Source organism: Gymnogyps californianus, chromosome 2 (genome assembly GCF_018139145.2).
Source record: "Gymnogyps californianus isolate 813 chromosome 2, ASM1813914v2, whole genome shotgun sequence".
NCBI lineage: Eukaryota > Metazoa > Chordata > Aves > Accipitriformes > Cathartidae > Gymnogyps > Gymnogyps californianus.
This window is the reverse complement of record NC_059472.1, coordinates 96,770,896-96,793,023: the sequence shown is the minus strand read 5'-3', so window position 1 is coordinate 96,793,023 and position 22,128 is coordinate 96,770,896. Positions and strand designations below refer to the sequence as shown.

The following is a 22,128-nucleotide window of genomic DNA, read 5'->3' as shown; positions in this document are numbered from 1 at the left end:
CCGTTTTAACAGGGAAGCAGATCTGCATTTAGCAGCCAAACAACAAAAACTGGCTTTCTTTCTACCACTGCGGCAATGGATTTCACGTACGCGAACAGGGATGGCAGCCAGGTTCTACAGCAACCCTGATACCAAACCTTGCTGAAGAGGTACTGAAGACAAACTGCATTTCACAAGTCTGACAAAAGTGAAATCATCCTGTACCAGAACAGCAATTCCTCTGGTATCTCCAGAAGTTACATCACTGTTTCAGGTTATATACTAGAATTCTAAGAAAAAAAAGGAAGCAGCACATAAAGAAAACACTATTTTGAAACATGCTAATGGACACATATACCTGGACATAACATACATACACAAGTGTTCTAAAATGAATGTAAGATTTTATCGGCATAGACATATACTTTGTTTAAAAGAAAGAAAAAACACCAGGGGAAAACATAATTAAATGTTCCATAAATTGTTATCATGAAAAAGGGTACTATTCCACCCCCCTAACAAATGCATGCAATACTTGAGACAAATTCAGCAAGTCCGCTGTGTACACTACATAAAGATTTGTTTGAAAATTAAGTCATCCCTGTAATAAAGTTTAGCATTTTCACAGTTCCTAACCTGCCTCTTAGCCACAAAAGCATTGCCCTTACACTGAAGAAGGCAATTCTCTTTTAAGATTCAAGGCATTAAACTATTACAGCGTACATACTTAGCTCTGCCTCTTGACAACTGAGAATTACAGGAACATTTTGGCATATTAGGTATTTTGCTAATAAAAAATTATAGAGTGAAATATTTTAAACACAATTAATACATACACCATTGTGCTTCCTTCACAGATCTGGGACAGAAATACTTCTTTCTGTAACAAATCCTGCAGCAGGGAGAAAGGTAAAATCTGTATATCTACTGTACAGAGGAGTCAGCCACTCCTCTTCAAAAAGCACAGCGGCTAGACATTCCTTATAGGTAATGGAATAGCAAAACCACCACAGAAATTATATTTTAAGTGCCATTTCCAAACACTTATTTCTTTTTCCTGGCTCCGTATTGCGTCTGCATTGCAACCTTTAGGGTAAGAACAAGCGTGCAATCTCCCATCTGACTTAACAGAGCTCAGTAGTTAAAAACAATGCCATTCAACATTAACTTACCGTACTTCCCACCCCCCGAAATTAGGCCAAAAATCAGAGGAAATCATGTGGTGTGCTCTGGATATTCCATGACTACCACCGCTGGCAGGGCGTAAGCCACATATTTCATAGGTAACTAGGAACACACACACAGTTGTTTTGTAGCGACGCTACACCACAGGCTCCTGCTGAACTGCTGCTTTTCCGCCCCGCAGCTCGTTCCAAACCTTTCACGATTTCAGCCCCGGGATTTACGAAGGGGACTTGGTGGGAACTTATCTTTTAAACACATGGGAATTCAGGGGGAAGAAAGTTCACAGGGTATTTAACATATGAACATGCATTCTCTACTCGCTGCTTCTGCTGGTAATCAAAGATGTTAAATCCAGTTTACTGCATTAACCAGATTCAATTACATGAGTATCAACAAAGTATTAAGTCAAAGATGAAATTTTCAAGTACACAGACCTTTTTCAACTTTGCCTTAACAAAAATCCTCCTTCTGCTTTTCACAACCTGTGGATCATTACAAAGACATTTCTTCTTCAGTCTGCCACCAAAGGTCATATGGGAATTGCTAAGTCAGCATATTCTCCAAGCGGCCTCGTTCTGAGAAGCTTTAAGGGCATTTAAAAAGCTTTTGTGTAAAAACAAACAGTACTGCCTCGCCTACTGAACTCGAGCTTCCCCACTTCCCCCACAAATGCGTCACCGAAGGCTCCAAACATCTGCCTAGGGGGTTCCCCCCCGCCCTTTCTTCTTAATGTAAATATTCTGAGTTATGATACATTTAAGCAAGTGGAGGGAAAGACTGCACTTCACCGAACTCATCCAATTTGGAAATTTAAAGTCCAACTTATTCATCTGTTTTAACATAGCAAGGAAAATCTTACTTTTCCAACTGAGTGAGAGCCTGAGTTTCTCTCTCCATAATCTCATAAGCCATTACTGAACTAAAATGCTTACTATAGAAGTCCAACATACCAAAGAATGAACAAGTCTAGGAAATACATAGTGATATAACTAGCTCTTTGAAAATGTGTAGCTCTAGGAAGTCTCCTTCATGTTTTCCAGCACAAATATTTACAGCAGTTTGCAATTTGAAATCAAATTGTCTGATTGTAAGAAGAAACTCAAAATACATGCCATGAAAGGGAATCACTTCAGGATTAAAAACCAAACCAAAACAACATAACCCCCAAAACAGAATCTTTTTCTAAGCTTCCTGAGTACATCAAGGTGGGCTACAGGGTGACTGGTTTGGTGATAAGGACTGACTGTGGTTAGAAAAAAAATAGTTCTCACCTCTTCAGCAATTTTGCAAAGTGTTAGATCAAACAGAAACTACCCCCTAACATGCAGACAACTGCGTGTTGTTACTGAGCTCCCTGAGCAAGGTCCTGCATGCCTGTCCACTCTGCCAAGGACTGGGAATTCTTCCCACAGCCCAAGAATCCTCGCCTGGAGCAGCAGGTAAGTATTTATCACACAAACCCTTTCAAGCATCGTAACACAGGCACAATGCACGTTTAAAGGAAACAGTACCATGCTGCAAATTCCTTCGGTATTTTTTTTATTAAAGAGAATTCATTGCAACAAGATATTTTTAAATGGTAACAACGCTCTTGGAAAGTTTATTTGGCTAGATATAAGACTGTGCAGTAACACAGCCCACAACTGCGAAGTCTAGTGGACTGATGCCTTCAAAGTTTGAAAATACTGACAGGAGTGTCAACAGAGAAACTTGCATAGTTTTAAAGCAGTAAAAAGTCAATTAAGAAAAACGTGAGACCATAAGCCTTCGCCTTTTTCGTAACAGCCATTCAAGATGTAGATAACCATAAACCTCTGCGAGGAGGCTCTCTTAACCAAGCTTCTCCAGCCTATCCAGGATTCTGCCATTTACATGTTAACTTCTAATGGTTACATACTAGAAGTGGCTGTTGGGTTTTTTGTTTGTTTGTTTTTTAAGTAAGTTCACACACACAGACACATACATCCCCCCCATTAAAACAGTTACCTTACATATACACTCACAGCGAACCAAAATCTATTCTGAGATGCAAGGATTTAAAAAACCAACCAAACAAAAAGTCATGTTCTTCTAAATGCTCATAAGAAAGCTGGACTCTTAAAAATGTAATTGTTCCTGGGCTCAAAAGACTGGACTCAGTTTCATTCCAGAGCCAACTGCCTGCTTTAATAGAAATGTTTGAAAGAGCAACTGCTGAAATCTTACTTTTTGTTTCTCTCTTCACAGCTACAATTTTTTTCATGACCTTCCTAACACACTGGAGTTTGTGCTTCAGCAAATGCTAAATTCTGTAGCATTTCTTACTCCAAACTCAATTAGCAATAAAGATACAGGATGTAAAGGTGAGGCAGAATTACAGATCTGCACTGTCTCCACTTCACTGTATTCTGAAAGAAATCTAACTGGCTTATACACAGCTTTCAAGCCCCAGTTCATCGCTGCTTTTTTCATTTCTGTATGAATTCAATTTTTTTTAACCTTACCCTTCACCAACTTCTTCAAGCTCGAGCCTGATTCTAACTGCAATTATAATGATTTTATATTCCATAAAAAATACAATTTGTTGTTTTCTACTATCAAGAGAACAGAACTAAGCTCCTTCCTCCATTCTTTTTCTTTCAGCAACATTCTTACAGGTATTTCTTTGCAATCCTGTCAGCTGGAATACCATTCTTTTATCCCTCTTCTTCATGTTATTTTAACTCCCTCTGAAAGCACTTATTTTTGCCACTGTCTGTATCCAGCAGACTCTCTTTGCATTATCCCCATTTTCTTTTCCTAATATTTAGCGTGCATATGCAGAAATCTATAAATACATATTCAAAGCTGACAGTGCCAGCTACAATCAAGTTTGGTTTTCTGGACCTCTTTTTAATTGCTTAAATCTTAGCCAAATTTTGTTCATTCTGAATGAAAGCTCTATGCCAAATTTTAGAGGGAGTGTTTTACTTTCTTTTTAATTAAGGTGTCAACTGAGACCAGTTCGGTGTCCTGCTGGTTTACCAGTACACTAAAATTCTTGAAGTCATCCATTAAGAACCTCCATCACTTCCCAGTTTTGAAATTTGTCAATAGAAGGGGGGTTCTGGAGGGAAAAGCAAAGAAACCAGAAACAAGGAACACACCTTTTGTTATCCCTATCAGAATCTATACCTGTCTTTGGACAATTAAAGAAGCTCAAAAAGCCTGCTTCTTACACATGGCAAATATAGATTTCCAACATGGTTTCACAATGAGTTCAAGCAAGAGGCTCAAGACAACCCTGCCTCTGCGCCGTCCCTCCCAGGCTGCCACCGCCACCTGCTCCAGCAGCAGTGCTGCGTACAGCATCAGGGAACCAACCAACCCAGCACAAAAATTAACCCCCGCCCGTGATGCTAGCATAACTCACTCTGGATGCCACTACTTCTTCCACTGCAGGGCCAGCAAACACATGAGTAAAGAGGGCACCGGGAACAAGCATCTGAGGTGGGGGAAGGCAGGACTGCTTCACTTCCTCCTCCTCCAGCAGCAATGGCTAAAACCAGCCTTGAAACCAGCTGGGAAACGATGACATTAAAGATGTTCCTCTCTAGAGACACTTCCTGCGGTGAGTATTCCCTCCTGGCTGCAGGGGCTTTCGCAGCAACAGCTCGAAACTCTGCAACATGATGATGAACACTCACCGACGGGAGCGATTTCTTTCTCTGCTCTCCAGTGCCTGGTCCACGCAGGGTACGTCAGCATGCTGCACGGCTCACGCAGCAAAAGCCTGCATCGCACTTTGAGGTCCCAACACGTTGGTGACTCATATGAGAAGCACTGTGGTTCAACACGGTGGAATTTCTTGGTTTTTTAGTTTGGTATTTTAAAAGCTAGGAAGTAACCTTTAAGAATACCTTTTAAATGTTAAGGTTGTGAAGCAAAGCAGCAAGAAGTTGGAGAATGCCAAAAGGGTGTTTATGCAAACCAAGCCAGTGCGCAAAACGGGCTGCGGTCACTGCTTGGCTCTGTTTACTACCCGTTTCCTCATTATCTTTTCCATTATTTAGCCATCGAGTGTCTGCTTCACAACACTAACAACTTTACCTTCTGAGCGCTTAGAAGCTGATGTGGTACTGGTATCTCAAATTTACAGGCAGAAAACAGAAGCATAGAGAGATTAAGATTCGCCATAAGTGTTGGCTAATCTTGGATCTTCAACTTAAGTCACCTAGACCTTGGGGGTTTTTTAATTTTTTTTTTTAAAGGTACTTAGCACTTTTCCAGTATTTTGCATCCAAACTGTAGCCATAGTGGACCAACTGCAGTTGCAAAAACTCAGAATTTGTGCCTAGGCATCTCAACCCAGGCAAAATGCAGGACATGCAATTAGTGGCTGGCTGCAAAGGTTTGGTGTAAGAGAATCGCTCAGTCTCACACAAGAAACTCAGTGGTAGAGGCAGGAATTAAATGCAGTTGTCTGAAGGCAACACTGAACAGTGTTATCCACCCTACCATTCTTTCCCGTCTTGCAATCCACTCTGAACAGGCTTTTGTCCATCGCCTGTGGCCACTGACATAAGCCCCAACCATCCTGTGAAATGAATAGACTACACCCTGTTGAAAACACATGATCAAATTTAGGGACACGGAACGATGAGACAGGAACAGGACAGGTGATGGGAAAGGGTGGCAAATTACAGCTTTAAATCCAGCGTTTCTTACACTGCAGAGTATTTCAGACAGTTTTTCACATGTAAATATAGAAATTATTCACATTACAATAAAATTTAAGGGCTGCAGTCAAGGTGATATCTAATGTGCAAGATGTTGGACCATACACACCTTAAGAAACAGCCTAAAGATCTTACACTCTAAACAACTAAAACAAAAACCAACAAAAAGAGAGATACATTAGCATTCCACAGCCCAGATGAGAAATACAAGGCACAGAGAGAGTACTTCTATGGTCTACAAGAGATCCAGTCTATTCATTGCATTACAGGTGGTTCTGCTGGTACTCCAGCTGATGATACACCAACACAGCCATGCATTCTCTCTGCCTTCAGGAGGGAGGGTCTGGGTTCAAATTTGGTTTGTAGAAGAAATTATACGAAACAATCTGATATACAGAAACAAGAACTGCTGCCAAATCAAGGGATATTTCTATAACAAAGTCACCGAGTCAAAACTCTGACTTCTTGTTCCACCTGTATCTCACACACTGCTCCAGAAATTTAACCAAGACACATATGCAGCATCTTTACGGATGTCCACAGGTATGCTACAGAGCGCAGCCTGCTAGCACTTCTGATGTACCAATACTGCATTAACAGCCCCTCAGAAATACCCTAAAGTGGAGCATTATTTTTGTCTCAGAAACAATACCAAGACCCAGAAGTCAAATGTTGTGCTTGCACATTTCTTTTGAACCAAGCAAGCACAAGTTACAGAAGTGAGCCTTGAGAAATCTCAGCCTTTTTTTTTTTTTAAGTCATTTGATGCAAATCATGAACTAAAGCACAGCACACCAATCGATTCTCAAGTTTTATAGACTACACGACCAAACACTAATAAGAAATATCAACCTGTCAGCTTTCACCGTACACAGGCCTATTTCAGTACTGAAAGCACATGACAATTTTAAACCAACTCAAAGAGCCTTTGCTAAATCACACTTAAGACGTAGTAGACGCCTAGCTCTTCTGGACATCGTAAGGCCCCATCGTATCCAGCTTTCCAGCAAACTTAAGTACGCTTTTCAGATTACTGCAAAGCTATCAAGCTATTGAGCAAAGCTATTCATATTATACTTGCATTTCCTTATCAAATGCTAAGTGTTAAAAGATTTGGAGGTGGCTGTTGAACTTTATGTGCCTGCCCGCCGTTTGTTTCAAATAGAAATATTTGATTGAGAAGGAAAAACAGGAACAGCAACAACTTGTCTTCTTAAAAATAACAGAAAGCTTATCTAGAAAGAGACTAAGTTCAAAATATTTCTGTTACAGTTTTGTATTGGTGAATCAGAGCACTGTGCTAAACACTGTACACGTAATAAATAAGTTTTCACTTTAAACTCTGCAACTCAGTACTTCTAAGTAAACAAAAACATGAGTTGTTTTTCCTTCTATATCCTCACAACCATCTGACAACAAACCAAGCCCACTCAGCCCTGCTAAAAGCATGATTCTCTAATGTAACTGTACTTCTGGGAATACATTACAGCTTCTATGAAATGTTTTGTTACACCTGTGTATCAATTGGCCATGTAAATACAGGGTGTAACCGCATGCAAAGTAGTCTTTTCATTAGTTTTAGTAAGCTAAAACTTCATACAACAAATAAAGTAAATTAAGAAAAGACAACCTCTGGATGTCTGAATAAGACAGATATTTTCCTCTTTTGCAGCACACTTATTTTCTGGAGGGGAGTGATGATGCTTTTGATTAGCAACACAATATGCATCTTTAAGAGACTAAGACAACATCAAGAGCACCTGCTTATAAACTCAGTTCCACTCACACAGCTGACAGGTAACCGGTGCCAGGCTTTTCCTAGGCATACCTTTGGCCTTCACCTTTGAAACTACTAAGCATTTTCCAGAACTTGCATGCATCCAATCCATATCCTTTTGAGACCTGCAAAACTGTAATTTCTCGCAAATTTTAGCCACTCATCCCTACTGCTGGGGATGACCACGACTGTTAAGTTAGTCAGGAGACTAAGTCTGACACTGTGCACAACTCCTCTTACCAAAGCAGTCCACTGGTGATGGTAACATTTTTCACGTAAGAACGTATTTGCAGTGAGAAGCAGGGAAGGCTGATGTGACAAAATGAAACGAGCGCAGCACAGCAGATGCCTTATTGGTACCCTTCAGATACAACATGCTCATTCAGCCGCAGTCAGGCATTAAAACCATGTCACTAACACGCAGTCATGAAAACAAATGGCCAACTAATTTAATTTTTTTTTTATTTCCAAAATAATGCTTCCCATAGCCTGTCCTCTTGATACAGGGTTTTTTTTTTCCTGCTGTAAAATCAGGTTAGCACAGCACTATATTGACTCATCTATAAACAGACAGTAAAAGCCAAGAAGGGGGAGAGGGGAGAGGACCTCAGCACACAAAAAAAAAAACCCACAAAAAATAAATTTGATCTTCACTGATCCTGATACTTCAGGGCCACTGCTAATCTGCAAAAGGCTGTCAGCTCTCTCAGAAGTATACAAAATGAGTAAAATCAAGCCATGTCACAAAAAGAAGAGCCTTAAGGTTTCCTGCCAAAATCTTAAATTTAGCTCTCTATATTAAACAATGCTACTTCATTTTCCCCAGACAATAACGTTGCTTACGGTAAACACAGGCAATATCAAAACCTCCAAAACTTATTCCTATACTGCAGCAAACCTCAAATTAACTAATGGGGGGTGGGGGGTGGGGGGGGTGTTTATGGTGGGGTTTTTTTCTGTGTGGTTTTTTGGGGGGAAGGAGAGGGGAATTGTCTTGGGGTTTTTTTAGGGGAAAATACTTTAGGTTCTTGCACTTGGTTGTTTATTCTCCAGGCTGACTTGGACTGCAAGTGCAACTCAAGTAACTCATCTGATGCACAGCAGGATAGAGAGTGTCAAGGGTTGTTCAACAGTGATCTCTCAAAAAAGTTAAACATTGATGGGCTCTGGAAAAGTCCAGTTAAAACTGTTGGTGATTTGATTGCTATGGGGCAACAAGAGGAGCTGGGACAAGGGAGGGAGAAGCCAGGTAAGGCCATGGAGTGTTCTTTGTACATAGTACAAAAGGTGACAATGAGGTTTAGACAACTTAAAAATACCTTTTAACCTAAACATACAGGTTTCTTAATCTTACATCTTTGTCTTCCAAAAGTTATAAAACATAAGAGTTTGCCGAGTTTCACCTTTGACCACAGACATTGATTCTTTCTGCAGACTTAGTTATCATCGGTACTAATTACCATGGATTAAACCACAGTGTTAAAAAACAATTTTTTTAAAGTTTTAATGGTTAAGAGCGTCAACTTAAGACGGCTCTAACTTTGCATACATAAAAATAAGCTGTCAGAAAACAGACCTGTGAAATCTTTCAGCCTCCTCAAGTTCCAGCAAAAACTGAGGATTTAAGCAAATATTTTCTGCAATATTCTCAGAGACTGATAAAATGACTAAAGAAACTGAAATCCAGTTTTCCTCATTATCTAGACTAAAAATGGAAATAGGGCATAACTAATGAGAAGTAAACTGATTTTTCAAATCACTTCACCTCTAATAACCCATGATAGTGCAATATATGCTCACAACGTGTTGAAGTTTGCAGCACCTGTGTAGTTTTAACAATCATTTAACCGTTCCAACATCATTTCAAATTATGGGCTCACTGTATACCTCTATTTTCATTCTCAACATTTAACCCATCTTAATTCATTCAAGAACTCCATTAGTTGTGGAAAAATAGGAACTGATGAAAACTGCTATTACAGGGGGTGATAAAAGCTAAATGACTGGGGAAATTACGCAAGGAAAAAAAAAGCAATTAATTTCTTACACAATTATGAGTTTAATTAGATTATTTATTTCAAATGCATTTAAGTGAATAGAAAGCTTTACAACAGACTTAACTCCTATTAAGTTTCAAGCAATACAAGAGTAGATGTCAGACAGAGTACTAAAATTAGATCTCTCATATTTGATCAGAAAACATAAGCTCAGCTATGTCAGCAACTTGGTAAGCAGCAATGTTAAAAACTGGGCTCTAATTTATTGCTTCACGTTCAGTAAGAAGGGGAAATGGCATCACCTAAATGTGAAATTCCTGATCTGTGATGGAGGTTTATCCATCACACCGAACAATGCTACTCAGCACTTCCTCAATAAAGACACTGCAAAAATGTCTTCTCCAGCAGAGATTGTTAGTGGCAGCAGTGATAACAGTCCGCAAACACAAGGTCTCGGATACAGCTGTATGCACTAGCACTTGAGAGCCTCTCAACTGTAAACTAACTGAAACACATGCGGATGTTTGTTGGGTTTTGGCATAAAAAGTTAAAACCGGAATCAAATGCTGTTCCTGCCCCTAAAACTTTATGTTGATGTTTGTGGTTTATAATCGCTTTTGTTGTCTGAAGGGATGCTTCCATACTGCAACTGTAAAATTCACATTAAAAAAGCTGATGATGGCTACACATGAGGGTGCAGGTGGAAGCATGCTCTCCCGAAAGCTACGTACGACGGTGGGGATGGAAGTGTGTTCTCCCTCAACATACACATCTGCTCGTCAACTGACCTGTATTTTTCCCCTCATTTAATTCCTCCAGGGCCACTTCTACCAAGACAGTAACAAATAACCATAGGATCAGATTCCTCACACTCATCTGCCAGTCCTGGGCCCGGATAAGTGCACTGGGATTTTGTTCAAGGAAATGCCTGGACATGTAAGCTTGCCAGTTTGTGGAGCAGGTCGCTTGTCTGCTTGCTCCTTTCCAGAGCCAACGAGCTGCCATTTGGCTGTGCGAAGCCACGACAGCGAGGAGACCAAGGTCAAACCTAGCAACGCCCGAGGTAGCGTGGGTGACAGATGATAAACAGTGAGGAGGCATGCATGGGAGGAGAGTTTCATCCCCTCAAAAGCAAGCTGAACTGATTACTATTAAGAAAAACAACTACCGGCTGTCAGATCTCATGCCGCTTCTATGTTACGTGCATTTCCCACCTCCCTGTATATTTCAACTGTAAACTCTCTGGTAAGGAAACTATGCCTTCCTTTGCCTTTTCAAAGTTCATGCTGGTTACTGCTGTAAGCTGGAGGATATCAAGAATGCTGTCGAGCACACAGACTGCAGGAATAAGAACAGATTCCACTTATTTCTCTCAAAATTAGAGCTGTCTCGCAGACGACTCCTAAAACTTGCTTGCAAACTATTTTTGGATCAAAACAGACTTCTTAAATACATATTCCTTTAACCTCGTAATTGAAACTGCAACTGAGTTTCCCAAGAGCTTTTCTTTCTCAGCTGAGAGCTACATACCTCTCAGATTTCTGGGATGTATCTGCTTTGTCCGAGGCATTTTCCTCTAATCTCATACACCACTTTCTCCTCTCAGAAATGGAAAGTACAGCAAGCAGAGAGATGGCAGCTCCATAAACTTGTCAAAAGGGTCAGTTAATCCGTATGCTAAAAAAAGAGAAAGAAAAGTTATGAGATGTATGCATTAATAAGGAAAACAAAGATACCTGTCTGCTCTCTTTCATCCTCAAACGGCTATGGAAATTAGCGATGAGCAAGAAATATTTCTGTACTTATCCTTTTACAAAGTGAAATGTTCCAATATCTTAAGAAAACTACATGAGGGTGAAACTCCTTTTGGGATTACTCAGGAAGCATGAGAAAACTAAGACACTTTTCCACATTTGTCAGCCGTTTTCTAGCCAGAAAACGTCTTCCAACAACTCGTGTCCCATGCAAATAAATCCAGAAAACTAAACAAAATTTGACCTCAGGCTTTAAGATACAGATCTTCATCTTGGGGTGGGGGGAGAGCAGAGTGGAGGGCAAACACGCACTGCATCAGCAATAATCCACCCTATTTGTAACATCAGCTACCTCCGGGTTCCTTACACGGAGCGTGCAGGTCCGGAAGAACTCCCCACGGGATATTTCTGCCAAAATATCAGTGTACAGCAGGGAATCACACTGGCTCTCGACCCACCTGCAAGCTGTTGCACAGCAAGTTTCTGCCCTGGCGTGGTCCTACGTGGCTGCAGCAGCCGCTGCATTTACAGAAGGCTGCAACCAGCAAAGCCCCGGTACGGATAACCCCACGGACCAGGGAATTCTTTTAATAGCCTAACACGCAGATTTGCTGCTAAATTGGCACAAACCTACATTTGCAGCCCCAAAGCTACATCTTTTTTGAGATGAACACAACTTTCTTACTTTTCAAATATTCTTATGATTTGCTTCCAGTTGAAGGAGCATTTTGTTTAGTTTCTGAAATCCTACAGGATGTGAAATCTCCCACAGAACTACGGCAAACTACTTACGCACAAGACCTTAAAAAAGAAAATGACTGGTGTAATTCCACTCTTCCAGCTAAACAAAATAAAAAATTAACCACTTTCTACTTTTTTTTTTAAACAGTAATACTACCTCATGTCTAGTAAACACTGGGAAGAAATTTTAAAAATTTATATAAACTTCAGAATGGCCCCTACTACGGACAAGTTGATTAAGGATAGCTACTCGAAGGACGAAGTATATAGAATTTTTAGCATTTGTTATAAGTATTAATTTAGGGTTGGGTTTTTTTTTTTTTAAGACAACCATGTTTTTGTAAAACTGGAATTCAAACCCACTTAAAATAGACTACTTGCAACCACCCCTTCAGTCTACAGACTGTTGAGGAATATAATCATTAATTTTTAATGTTTCTTTTGTCTGTTGCTGCATAAAAGGACCCAAACAGGAGAAGAAACTGACTGCAACTGACACAAAGGCAGGCTGGAAAATGTTATTCTGACTAAAGGTTCTTCACTAGGGTATTACTGCACGTTAAAGGAAAAACAAGGAGAAATCCAAAACAGAGCACACAGCCTCTCAAGTTGTTCAACTCATTCCACTTTATCTGCAAGGATAACAGAAAGATTTAGAAAAGAAATAAAACCTTGTGCTAACAGGTCCATTTTCCTGGTCTCAGACAGGATTGAAGCAACAAGCACCCCCTGAATCCCAGTCCCCCTTTACTCTGGGTGCTGCTGGGCTGAGGTTTTTAAAGATTATAATAAACACTATCACTTCTTTATGCAAGTTATTTGGAGCAGGAGTTTCAAATCCCCTGGGTATCCGTAAATCATAAGCACCTCCCGATGCTCCCCTGCAGCACAAATGACATCTTATTTACGCTTTAAAACCACCAATTTCCCCCGCTCACCAGCAGGACTCATTCTTTCGGGGGAAGAGATGGCCGTGTGAAAGCCACGGCGGAAACACCGTGCAGGACCCACGCGAAAAGTCATTCCCTCCTTAATTTCAACAAAAAGGGAGAAGGAGAAACGGGCCTTTGCAAACGCAGCGGTCACATCTCCCTCTCCCCCTCCCCCCCCCCTCAAAAAAATGCAGATTAGGGAGCGGGGCGGGGAAGCAGCCAGCCCCGGGGCCCGGAGAGCCGTCGGTATGTGCGAGCAGGGTTGCAAAGAGAAGGGGAAGGGAGAGAGGAAAAAAAAACATGAATGAATAAAGAGGGAGGAGCCTGGGAAAACCCCTCTGCAACGCCGCACCGAACAAAGCGCTGCACACACGCCGGGGGGGGGGGGGGGGGAAGGTGCGGGGGGGGCGGCCGCAGCCCGGCACCCAGCGGGGACGGCGGCGGGGCCAGGGGGCGGGAAGAGTCGGGCCGGGGCTCCGCGGCACCCAACCCCCCCCACCCCCGGCTGCAAAGCGGGGGGGAGCACACAGACAAACCCGCCCGAGCGCTGCCCGCCTGGGGCTGGGGGTGCAGCCGGCAGCCCCGGGGAGAGCGCGGGCGGGCGGACACGCGCGGGCGGGCGCAGCCGGGGCGCGGAGTCCCCGCGCGTCCCGGAGGGGCGGGGGGGGGGGGGGAGCGGAGCCTGCGGTCCTCCCTGTCCCCGCCCGGCCCCCCCGCCGCCGGCGGAGGACACATTGTGTTGTGGCTGCCGCAGCTCCACGCAGAGGGGGGCGGCGGCCGCGGCGGGGAGCGCCCGTCCCGCCCCGCAACACTCCCCCCCCCATGGCGCCTCCCGAGCCCCCCCCTCCCGCCTCCCCCCCCCCCCCCCGTGGGGCCCGCTGCAAACCTGGCGGAGGGGCCGGCGCGGCGGCGGCGGCAGCTGATGGCGGCGGCGGCGGGGAACGCGGCGACCCCTGCGCGGCGGCGGCGGGAGGGGGGGGGTGTGGAGGGAGAGCGGGGGGGGGGGGGGGGGGCCGGGAGCCTCCTTCACTTGACAACCTCAAACACAAACATGACCCAGCGCAGCCGCGCCCGGCCGCGCGCGCACGCACACACACAGCCCGGCACCGACACCCACCCCTCCTCCATGCACCGTCCCCCGTCCCCCCCGGGCCGGCCAAGGCGCCGCCCCCCGGCACGGCCCCCCTCCGCAGCCCCCCGCCGCCGTGCCGGCCGGCCCCCGGCCGCGCCCGCCCCCCGCGGCAGACCCCTCCTCCGGGCGCCCCCCCCCCGTCCCCGTCCCACACGGGAGACGACCGACCCCGGACACTCCCCCCGCGACCCCTGCCCCCCGGCTGTGGGGCGATGAAGGGGGGGACAACGGACACACACAATGCAGGGGAACGGGGGGGGGTGGGGGGGAGGGAGCCTCCCCTGACAGGCGGGAGGGGCGGGGCGGGCCCGACGGGGGAGGGCCGGCAGGCACGGGCGGGCTCGGCGCATCCGCCGGGCTCCCCTCAGGGAGAGACGCGCTCCCCCGCCCCGCCCCTCCCCCGGCGCCCCGGTCACTGGCGGGGGGAGGGGCGCGAGGCGGCGGCGCGGGCCGCGGGGGGGGGGGGAGGGGGAGGGGGTGTTTTACCTTCTCTCACTTTCTATTGCAGGAAGCGGGGCCGGAGCAGTGACGTCACCGGGTCTCCCGGCCCCGCCCCCTTCCCCGGCCGGGACGGGCGGGGGGAGGCGGGAGTGGGGGAGGGGTCGGGGGAGGGGTCACCGAGGGGGTTTCCTCGTGGCCCGGTGGGGGAGGGACGGCGGCGCAGCGCGAGGCACAACAGACGCGCCGCGGGCCGGGTTCCCCGCTGCTGTCGCCGCCTCACGGGCGGGACCCCGCGGCCCCCGCCGCCGCCCCGGGCCGACCCCCGCCCCGCGGCCGGGGCTGTGCGGCGCCTCGGGGGGGAGTGGGGAGCCCCTCGCCGCCGTGGCCCGGGGGTGGCCTCTCCTCAGGGGGCCCCGCGCGGCGGCCGCGCCCGGGCCCCGCACGAAGCAGCGCCGTCCCCCGAGGACAAAAGTTACCGCCGCCCCCCGCCCCCGCCGCTCGGGGCGCTGCGCCGGTGCGCGTCGCGCTCCCCCCTGCCGCGGCCCGGCCCCCGGGGCACCGGCACGGCCGGCCGGACGCGCACACACAGACACACACAGACGCAGAGAGCCGGGGCTGACGCGGAGATCCCGGAGGTTCCTCCCCGCCCGCTCGCCCGGCCGGGCTTCCCCGCGCCCCCGCCGCCCGCCCGCCCCGCCGCGCCCCGGCGCCGCCGGGGAAACTCACCGCCGCGCCGCGCATCCTGCCGCGGCTAACTTTTCATCCCGGGCGGCAGCCGGCGGCAGCGAGCCCCTCCGCCGCTGGAAGTGGGCGGGGGAGGAAATACGAGGAGGAGGCGCGTCGTGCTCTCCGCCGCGGCGCCCCTTTTTTGGCCCGGGCCGCGGGTTTTGCCGGTGGGGGCTGTGCCGCGGCGATTGGTTTCCTGCATCAGCTGTGCGTGTGCAGCCTGGGCGCGCGCGTGTGTGTGTGTGTGCGCGTGTGTGTGTGTGTGCGCGCAACCTGCGTGTCCGTGCGTGTGCTCCGTGCGGGGTCACCCTGCCCGGCGGAGGGCTGCCACCCCCGGCCCCCCCCCCGCCGCGGGGCAGGGAGGCACGGCCGCCGCCGCCGGGAAACGCCGTGCCTCCCCCCCCCCCCCGAAGGCGAGGGAGCCGGGGTTAGGCTTTTGGCGCCGGGGGGGGGGGGGGGGGGGGCGGAACTTTTGTGTTTTAATTTTTTTATCCAAACTCCCCGACGAAGAGGTGTTGGCAGCTTTTCACGACCGCGCGGGTTTTCCATCAGGTTTTGCGTTTGGAGCCGGCACGTGATGCCTTCAGCAAATAAACCCAATTAAATATTTCTTGCATCACCTCACCGTCCTTCCTCCTCCCGTGCCTGCGCTGCCCTGGCAGCCCTTGTGCTCGGCTGTAAGCGCTTTGGCCATGCTACGTCCTTCCCTCGTAAAGTTTAGTGTCCGGACCAGAGCCTGACCAGGGCCTACCTTAAGAGAACATGACCACCATTTCCAGAGTCTTCAAGTTTTTCATAGGGCCTCCTTTCAAACCACATTTAATCAAGCAAGGTTTTCATAAGACAGATGAGTACTTTCATCCCCGTTCCACAGGGGAGAAACCAAGGCAAGGAAGATGCAGAGCAGCTCGTTGCAGAGCTGCGTACAGACACGAGACCACCTCTGTCTGAGCTTTTGGCCACAGGCACTGCCTCTGGGCTATTTTGACTCTTGAGTTCGCTTAAATTATACCTTGAAAACGTTTATGGCTTACAACGGTGGCAGGTTCTCTGCTGTGGGTAACCTGTCCTGCCTCCTGCCCGGAAGCAACAGAAGGATTCACTACACAAGGCAAAAGTAAGTGTACAACCTGCCTTCACACTGCCTCGCTAGTCCACAACCTAGTGGTTCGGGTGAGAGATGGTATTCATCACAGAATTAGAGATTTATGGGGAAAAATCAGACCCTCAAAGAGCGTCTTCAGGAGAAACATTGTGTTCTACTACTCCAGTTAGGCAAGAAAGTGATGATTCTTTTGTTAGAGACTGAGCTTGTCTTCCCCCTCTGGCTTTCAGACTCAGGGCTCTGACTTGCTAAAGAACAGAATTGCCGTTAGCCTGAACACATCAATATGAATATGATCCTGCAGGTGCCATAAGCTTAAATTAGCGTACCAAATGTTAATTGTGATGCTGGCCAGTCACAAACCTGAGATCAAGTGACCTCTGAAACTAGGTCTGGACCTCTACTTGTTCTGTTCAGCTGTCCCTGAAAGTCCGTCCTGCTGGCCTTTGCAATACATGGCATCTGGCTCCTTCTTCTGCTACTCATTGTCTGAAAGCTTCAGGTGGTTGTCACCAGAGTCATCAGGGAGGAAGAATCAGATGCTGGCCCTTCCTCGCAAGATGCCCGACAAAAAAGGACCCACCACAGCTGCTGCTGGTGCCAAAGGAAGTCCTAGGTCACCCATCTCTTTGCAAGGACCTGAATAAGTTCAAAATAGATGCTCCAACGTGCAAGTTGAAATGAAAGACAATAGCAAACCCCCTGGAGCCAGCAGGAAACTGTTTTTCTACTCAAAGAAGTCAAACTGCGTCCCACCCAGCAGCGTGAAAGTCCAGCCCTCTCACCACGTGGATGTGCACAGGAATAATAGGTGCCCTTCCTCTGCAATCAAGCACAAGTGTCTTTACAAGAATGACTTAAGGAGGTGTCAAAGAGGAGAGAGGTCCCCAGGGAGGCATGGGGCATGTCAGATGGTGCCAGCTGAGCCACCCTTGAACGTGAAACCAGTCACCTCAAAGTCAGCTTGGGTCAGATGACGAAACGCAGAACTGAAAGTCTGACCCCGTGAGGTTATTCCCACGGCCATCTGAAAAAGCGGCCGAAGAGGCAGCTGTGAGCTGGCGATGCTCCTCAGCCTGCTCACCTCGAGTGAGCGGAACTAGGGGCCAAAGAGCCGCCTCCAGCCCAGCTTGACGTTGCTCCCGTGGGCTCCCCCCTGGGCAGGTAGAAAATACAGTCCCGAGGGTTTTGAAAAGGCAGCATACCAGGCTGTTTATCCTGGGCAGACCACTTCATCTTTTTCTGTCCTTCCATCGGTAAAAAGGAAGTGCATACCCACTCGGTAAAGTACTTTGGGAAAAGTACTGTGGATGATTGCTAGTAGGAGGCACATAGTAATCGTCTCAAACCTGCAAGTGAGGGAAATTCTTTAAAAGTTTTCAGCGAGATCTAAAATGCCACATCAATATGCACATTGAAAAAAAATTCTTCATGGCAGAATTTAGATGCTTTTAAAATTTCACCTAAAAGGAGCCCTACAGGATACAGATTCCCTTTAAATGACTGTGTATATCTGAACAGGGAAGATTATTAAGGCTTTTTTCTTGCTAAAACTCCACTGCATTTTCAGGAGGACACCTATTTTTAAACATCCTCTAGATTTACGCTCAAAACCCCTACGCTCAGAAACTGGTATTCTGTAATGGCTCACAGGTATTTTATGTATAAATATATACACATACACACATTAGGCTCTCAAGAAACCATGATACATTAGGTACTTTTAAATAATTCATTGTTAAGCACCCCATGATAAATCTCTAGTTGAACAGTATGTGATTTTGCTGGAATTCTTGGTATATATTGAATGAGAAGCACTATGGTAGATTTAACTATGCTGAGCATCAAATGTGAAAATTTTATATAGTACATTACATCCTGACACGCAACTGAGAATCTTTATTATTAAGGCTTCAGGGAATTTTTGAGGGAACTTCTGAAGTTCTGAAAAGAAAAAACAAGACTGAGCGCTATTTCTCTACAGAAGTTGAGATTCTCTCAGAGAAGGGAAATTCCGTAAGTAGTCTGTATTGAATTAACATAAAGGTTTCGCTAAATGAACTGCTGTCTATTAGCTTGTGCTCTGAGGCTCCTCATTCGGCGCCACTCAGATGAAAGTCAGAGGATCTTGGCTTACCTGGTACGAGCTGGTGCTCAGAGCGTTTCCAGGGCTTGCCGCTCCTGCGGCGGGGCCAGAGAGATAGGGCAGCAACCGCTGCTGCTGCGAGAGGAGGTCATTTTTCCCCTTTTCTCCAGCAGTAGCTGTCACCCCAGATACTCGCAACTCTCCCTTGTCAGCAACGGCCAGACGCTTTCCTGGAGGCAGGCAAAGACGACAGCAGGGACCTGGCCGTGCGCCGCTCCCCGCAGCCTGCTGCTCCGAGCAAGGAGCTGGTCCCGGTTGGGACATTTTGCTTGGCAGTGTCCTGCATCGCCTCCCTTTGCAGGATGTCCTAAAGGGGGGTTGCTTTTATGTTGTCCCATAAGTTGAATCGGTTCCTTCCGATTTGGAGAAACTGGCATTATATAACGGAAACATGTTCCTTCGAAGAATTTTGGCCTAACCTTACTTTTTACTGATGTATATATACTGCAGCAATGTGTGGTGGTCACTGGTGTGGACCCCTGCGGCCAAGGAAAGGTGCAAATCTGTCCAGCTTCAGGTTAATCAAGTGATATAGGGCACAATTCACTGACAGAGCTTCACCTTTTTTCCAGGTACTATTAACCAGACATTTCAATGACCTTCATGATCACTGATGCCGTCTCTAGTTATTTACACCATGTTCATCTTAATGATATCAGAGCGTCTCAGACAAGAATACATGTGTTTAAGATGCTATGCTAAAAACTGTTTTGGTGACTCTTTGTCCTTCTCCCTCCTTGGAGGAGCCCCAGCTGCTGTGGTGCTCCCCCAGGGGTAATCACAGGAGAGCTTTCCCAGCAACAGCGCCTCCAGGCAGGGGAAGCAATCCTCACCCTACCTAAACCACCACCACAGCCTGACATCAGCCTTCTTTCCTCCGAGCACGCAAGGCCTCACATGTCTGGTCACAGGACAAGAGACTGGACAAGAGACCAGCCACAGAGCAAAGAAGTCGCTGAGGAAAATGCCTTCTAGCAGAGTCCCTTTGAGCTCTCCTTCGGTACTGCAAGCTCTGGCGAGACTGGTGCCATGCCCGCACCACGTGCAGCATCCTCCCTGCAGAGACACGATGAGACCAAGAGCAAGAGACTCATTCTCAGCGCTTTGGAGGCTGGCCGCACTCCCTGCCCGGCCAAACCTTCCATGATGGCATGCCAAAGTCTAAGGAGAAAAAAAGAAAGAAATTAAAACCAGACTGGTTAAACCAGTGCTGCCTTTTTCTCCAAAGGCAGCCCCAGTGGCTGGCATATGCTGTGCCCATGCTGCTGCTGACCTGCGCTGAGCAGGATGAGGGGCAGGCTGGACCACCGCCATGCGATGAATGCCTTGTACTCAGCACACCACACATCTAACAGGGCTTTGTGGGATGTGACATTAAGCTCTTATGGGAGGGAGATAATTGCCACAGAGAATTATGAGATCTGGGATGGAGGATTTGGGAGAAGGCAAAGGCTCATCTGCAGTGCAGGATATGATACCGTTGAGGTTATATTAAAGGGCTGAGCCAGCTCAGACTCCCTTCCTCCTCCCCGAGATGGAGCTCACCCAAGGCCCTGAGCACAGTCTTGTGTCCAAACACAAGGCAAGTTTGAGCTTGGGCCGGTGCTCTGAAGTTAGCATAGATGTAGCCATGAAAAGCAAGTCCCAGAGCTTTTGGCTTTCCACTGAAAATTGCTTCTGTCTTTTCAGAAAAAACTGTTTCTCTGTAGGTCAGCAGGCTCTGTACTTTTACTCCCTTGCACCCATGTATTTTTACTCCTAACTGAGCTAGACGGGTTTCTTGCTGTCTCTGAACTTTTTCATGAAGTTGCTCATATTTTCCACTGCATCTCCCCTTCACCTCAGCTCGCCAGTTCACTCTGATCTTTCTTTCTCAGTAGCTCTAGGTTCTGAACTGCTCATTTAAATATGGTGTGGTTTGCCAGCATTTTCTGCTAAGCCTTTTATTTTATCTGTTCAAGAAACAGAAGACACATATGCACTTAACACAAGTGCACCTTGCCAAGATGCTTTCAGTGGTATGCTTTTTCTTTAGATTCAACCATAAACATTTTAACATATCTGAATGATTAAAAAGCATTTCATCCCGTGCCTTCTTCCCCAAGTATTTTTGCCATTCAATGGCACTCTAGTATTTTGTTTGCCACAGACATGTATGGGAGAGGTCTTTTAAATATCACATTCTGAGCATATTAAGTTAGCTTAGCAGCTCAAAGGTTGCAGGGTTAAAAGGAAATAAGCAAAACATCATTATTTTCTCTGGAAATGTTTTCCCTTGCCTCTTTCCCGGTACAGACGTGAATATAAGAAATCCACAAAGAGGAAAAAAAAAATCCCCATTTATTGAAAAATCTCAAACAAGTTAAAATTTCTTTGATTACTGGAATGTTTGCTTTACCAGGCATATTGCAGATCATTAGGCACAGATCAACAACAAAGCTTCAAGTTCCTTTAGCCTTATTCCCCTGACTGTGAAGTGGCATTCAAATAATATATGGAGTATTTGCAGTGGTGCATCACAAGCCAGACATATAGCACCTTTTGTAAGCTGTGCTATTTCTATCATTTAAAGATGTTCAGTCCTCCTTAAGTCCAAATGGCTACAACAATAACTAGATGTATGGTTTTGCTTTGAATGATCTTGGTGCCTTTCTGTTAATAATCCTGCTATGTAATTTCCCTGTTTGTGGGGTCTCCTGAAAAATCATTTCCTCTAGCTGCGGCCAGTGATTTTGTTAAACCTTTTTAAACTAAGGCTAACAAGTGTCAGGCTCCAACGCTGAGGAGCATCGAAAATTTTCAAAACATGCTTTAGCAAGCGAATACAAGTTGAAAACACAGCACTTGCAATCTTGCAGCTGTCCCAAAATTTCACAAGGCCAACACTGTAAAAGCCATGGATGTCATTTTCCAAAATCCTATCACAGCAGCATGACTGCATCCTATACCCATTTTCACGCATCGATAAAAAATTACCTGTGTACCATACAAGACAGAGGAAAACTAGGCATAGGAGAGCAACAGTGATATAAATAAGAGACCTGGTTCAAGGCTGGCTTCTCACTGCAGTAAGCAGAGAAATATTTTGGGTTTGGTTTTTCACGGATCAGCCAAAGGGTGCTAGGCAGCCTGGAGAGCTGACATCCAGCCCTGTTCCCCGCCTGGCCGGGCTGTTGTTCCAGGCTGGCTTGGCAGCCTCTGCTCGGGCTTCTTCAGGTCCAGCTGCACGTTGCACCCCTTCCAGAAAGTTGTGCCATGGGCTTGTCACACGCCAGTTGAAGCCCCTTTTCACCAAGAAGGGATAAGACATTTCACAACTGACTATATCTTCTATTTAAACACTGTAATGTCTTGAAAAGCAACATCAAAACGTGCTCTAGGGTGCAACAGCTGGCCTCCAAGCTGCTTGTCTGTTGGCTTAAGAAGTGGTACAACAGAAAAAGCACACTTTATTTCCTTCAGAGGTGAATCATTCCCCAGCCCTGTCTTTACAGCAAGTGTTAAGGCCTTTTCTAC

At 46.6% G+C, this 22,128-nt stretch overlaps 1 protein-coding gene across 1 annotated transcript in view; it reads right to left on the bottom strand.

The window, feature by feature from the left end:
- HIVEP1 (HIVEP zinc finger 1) overlaps positions 1 to 11,279 on the bottom strand; it is a 117,443-nt gene extending 106,164 nt beyond the window's left edge. Inside the window, exon 1 of the mRNA XM_050891270.1 lies at positions 11,166 to 11,279. Coding sequence (XP_050747227.1) covers positions 11,166 to 11,205 — 40 coding nt within the window. The 5' untranslated portion in view covers positions 11,206 to 11,279. The remainder of the gene's footprint in view (positions 1 to 11,165) is intronic.
- Between the last annotated feature and the right edge of the window lie 10,849 nt (positions 11,280 to 22,128).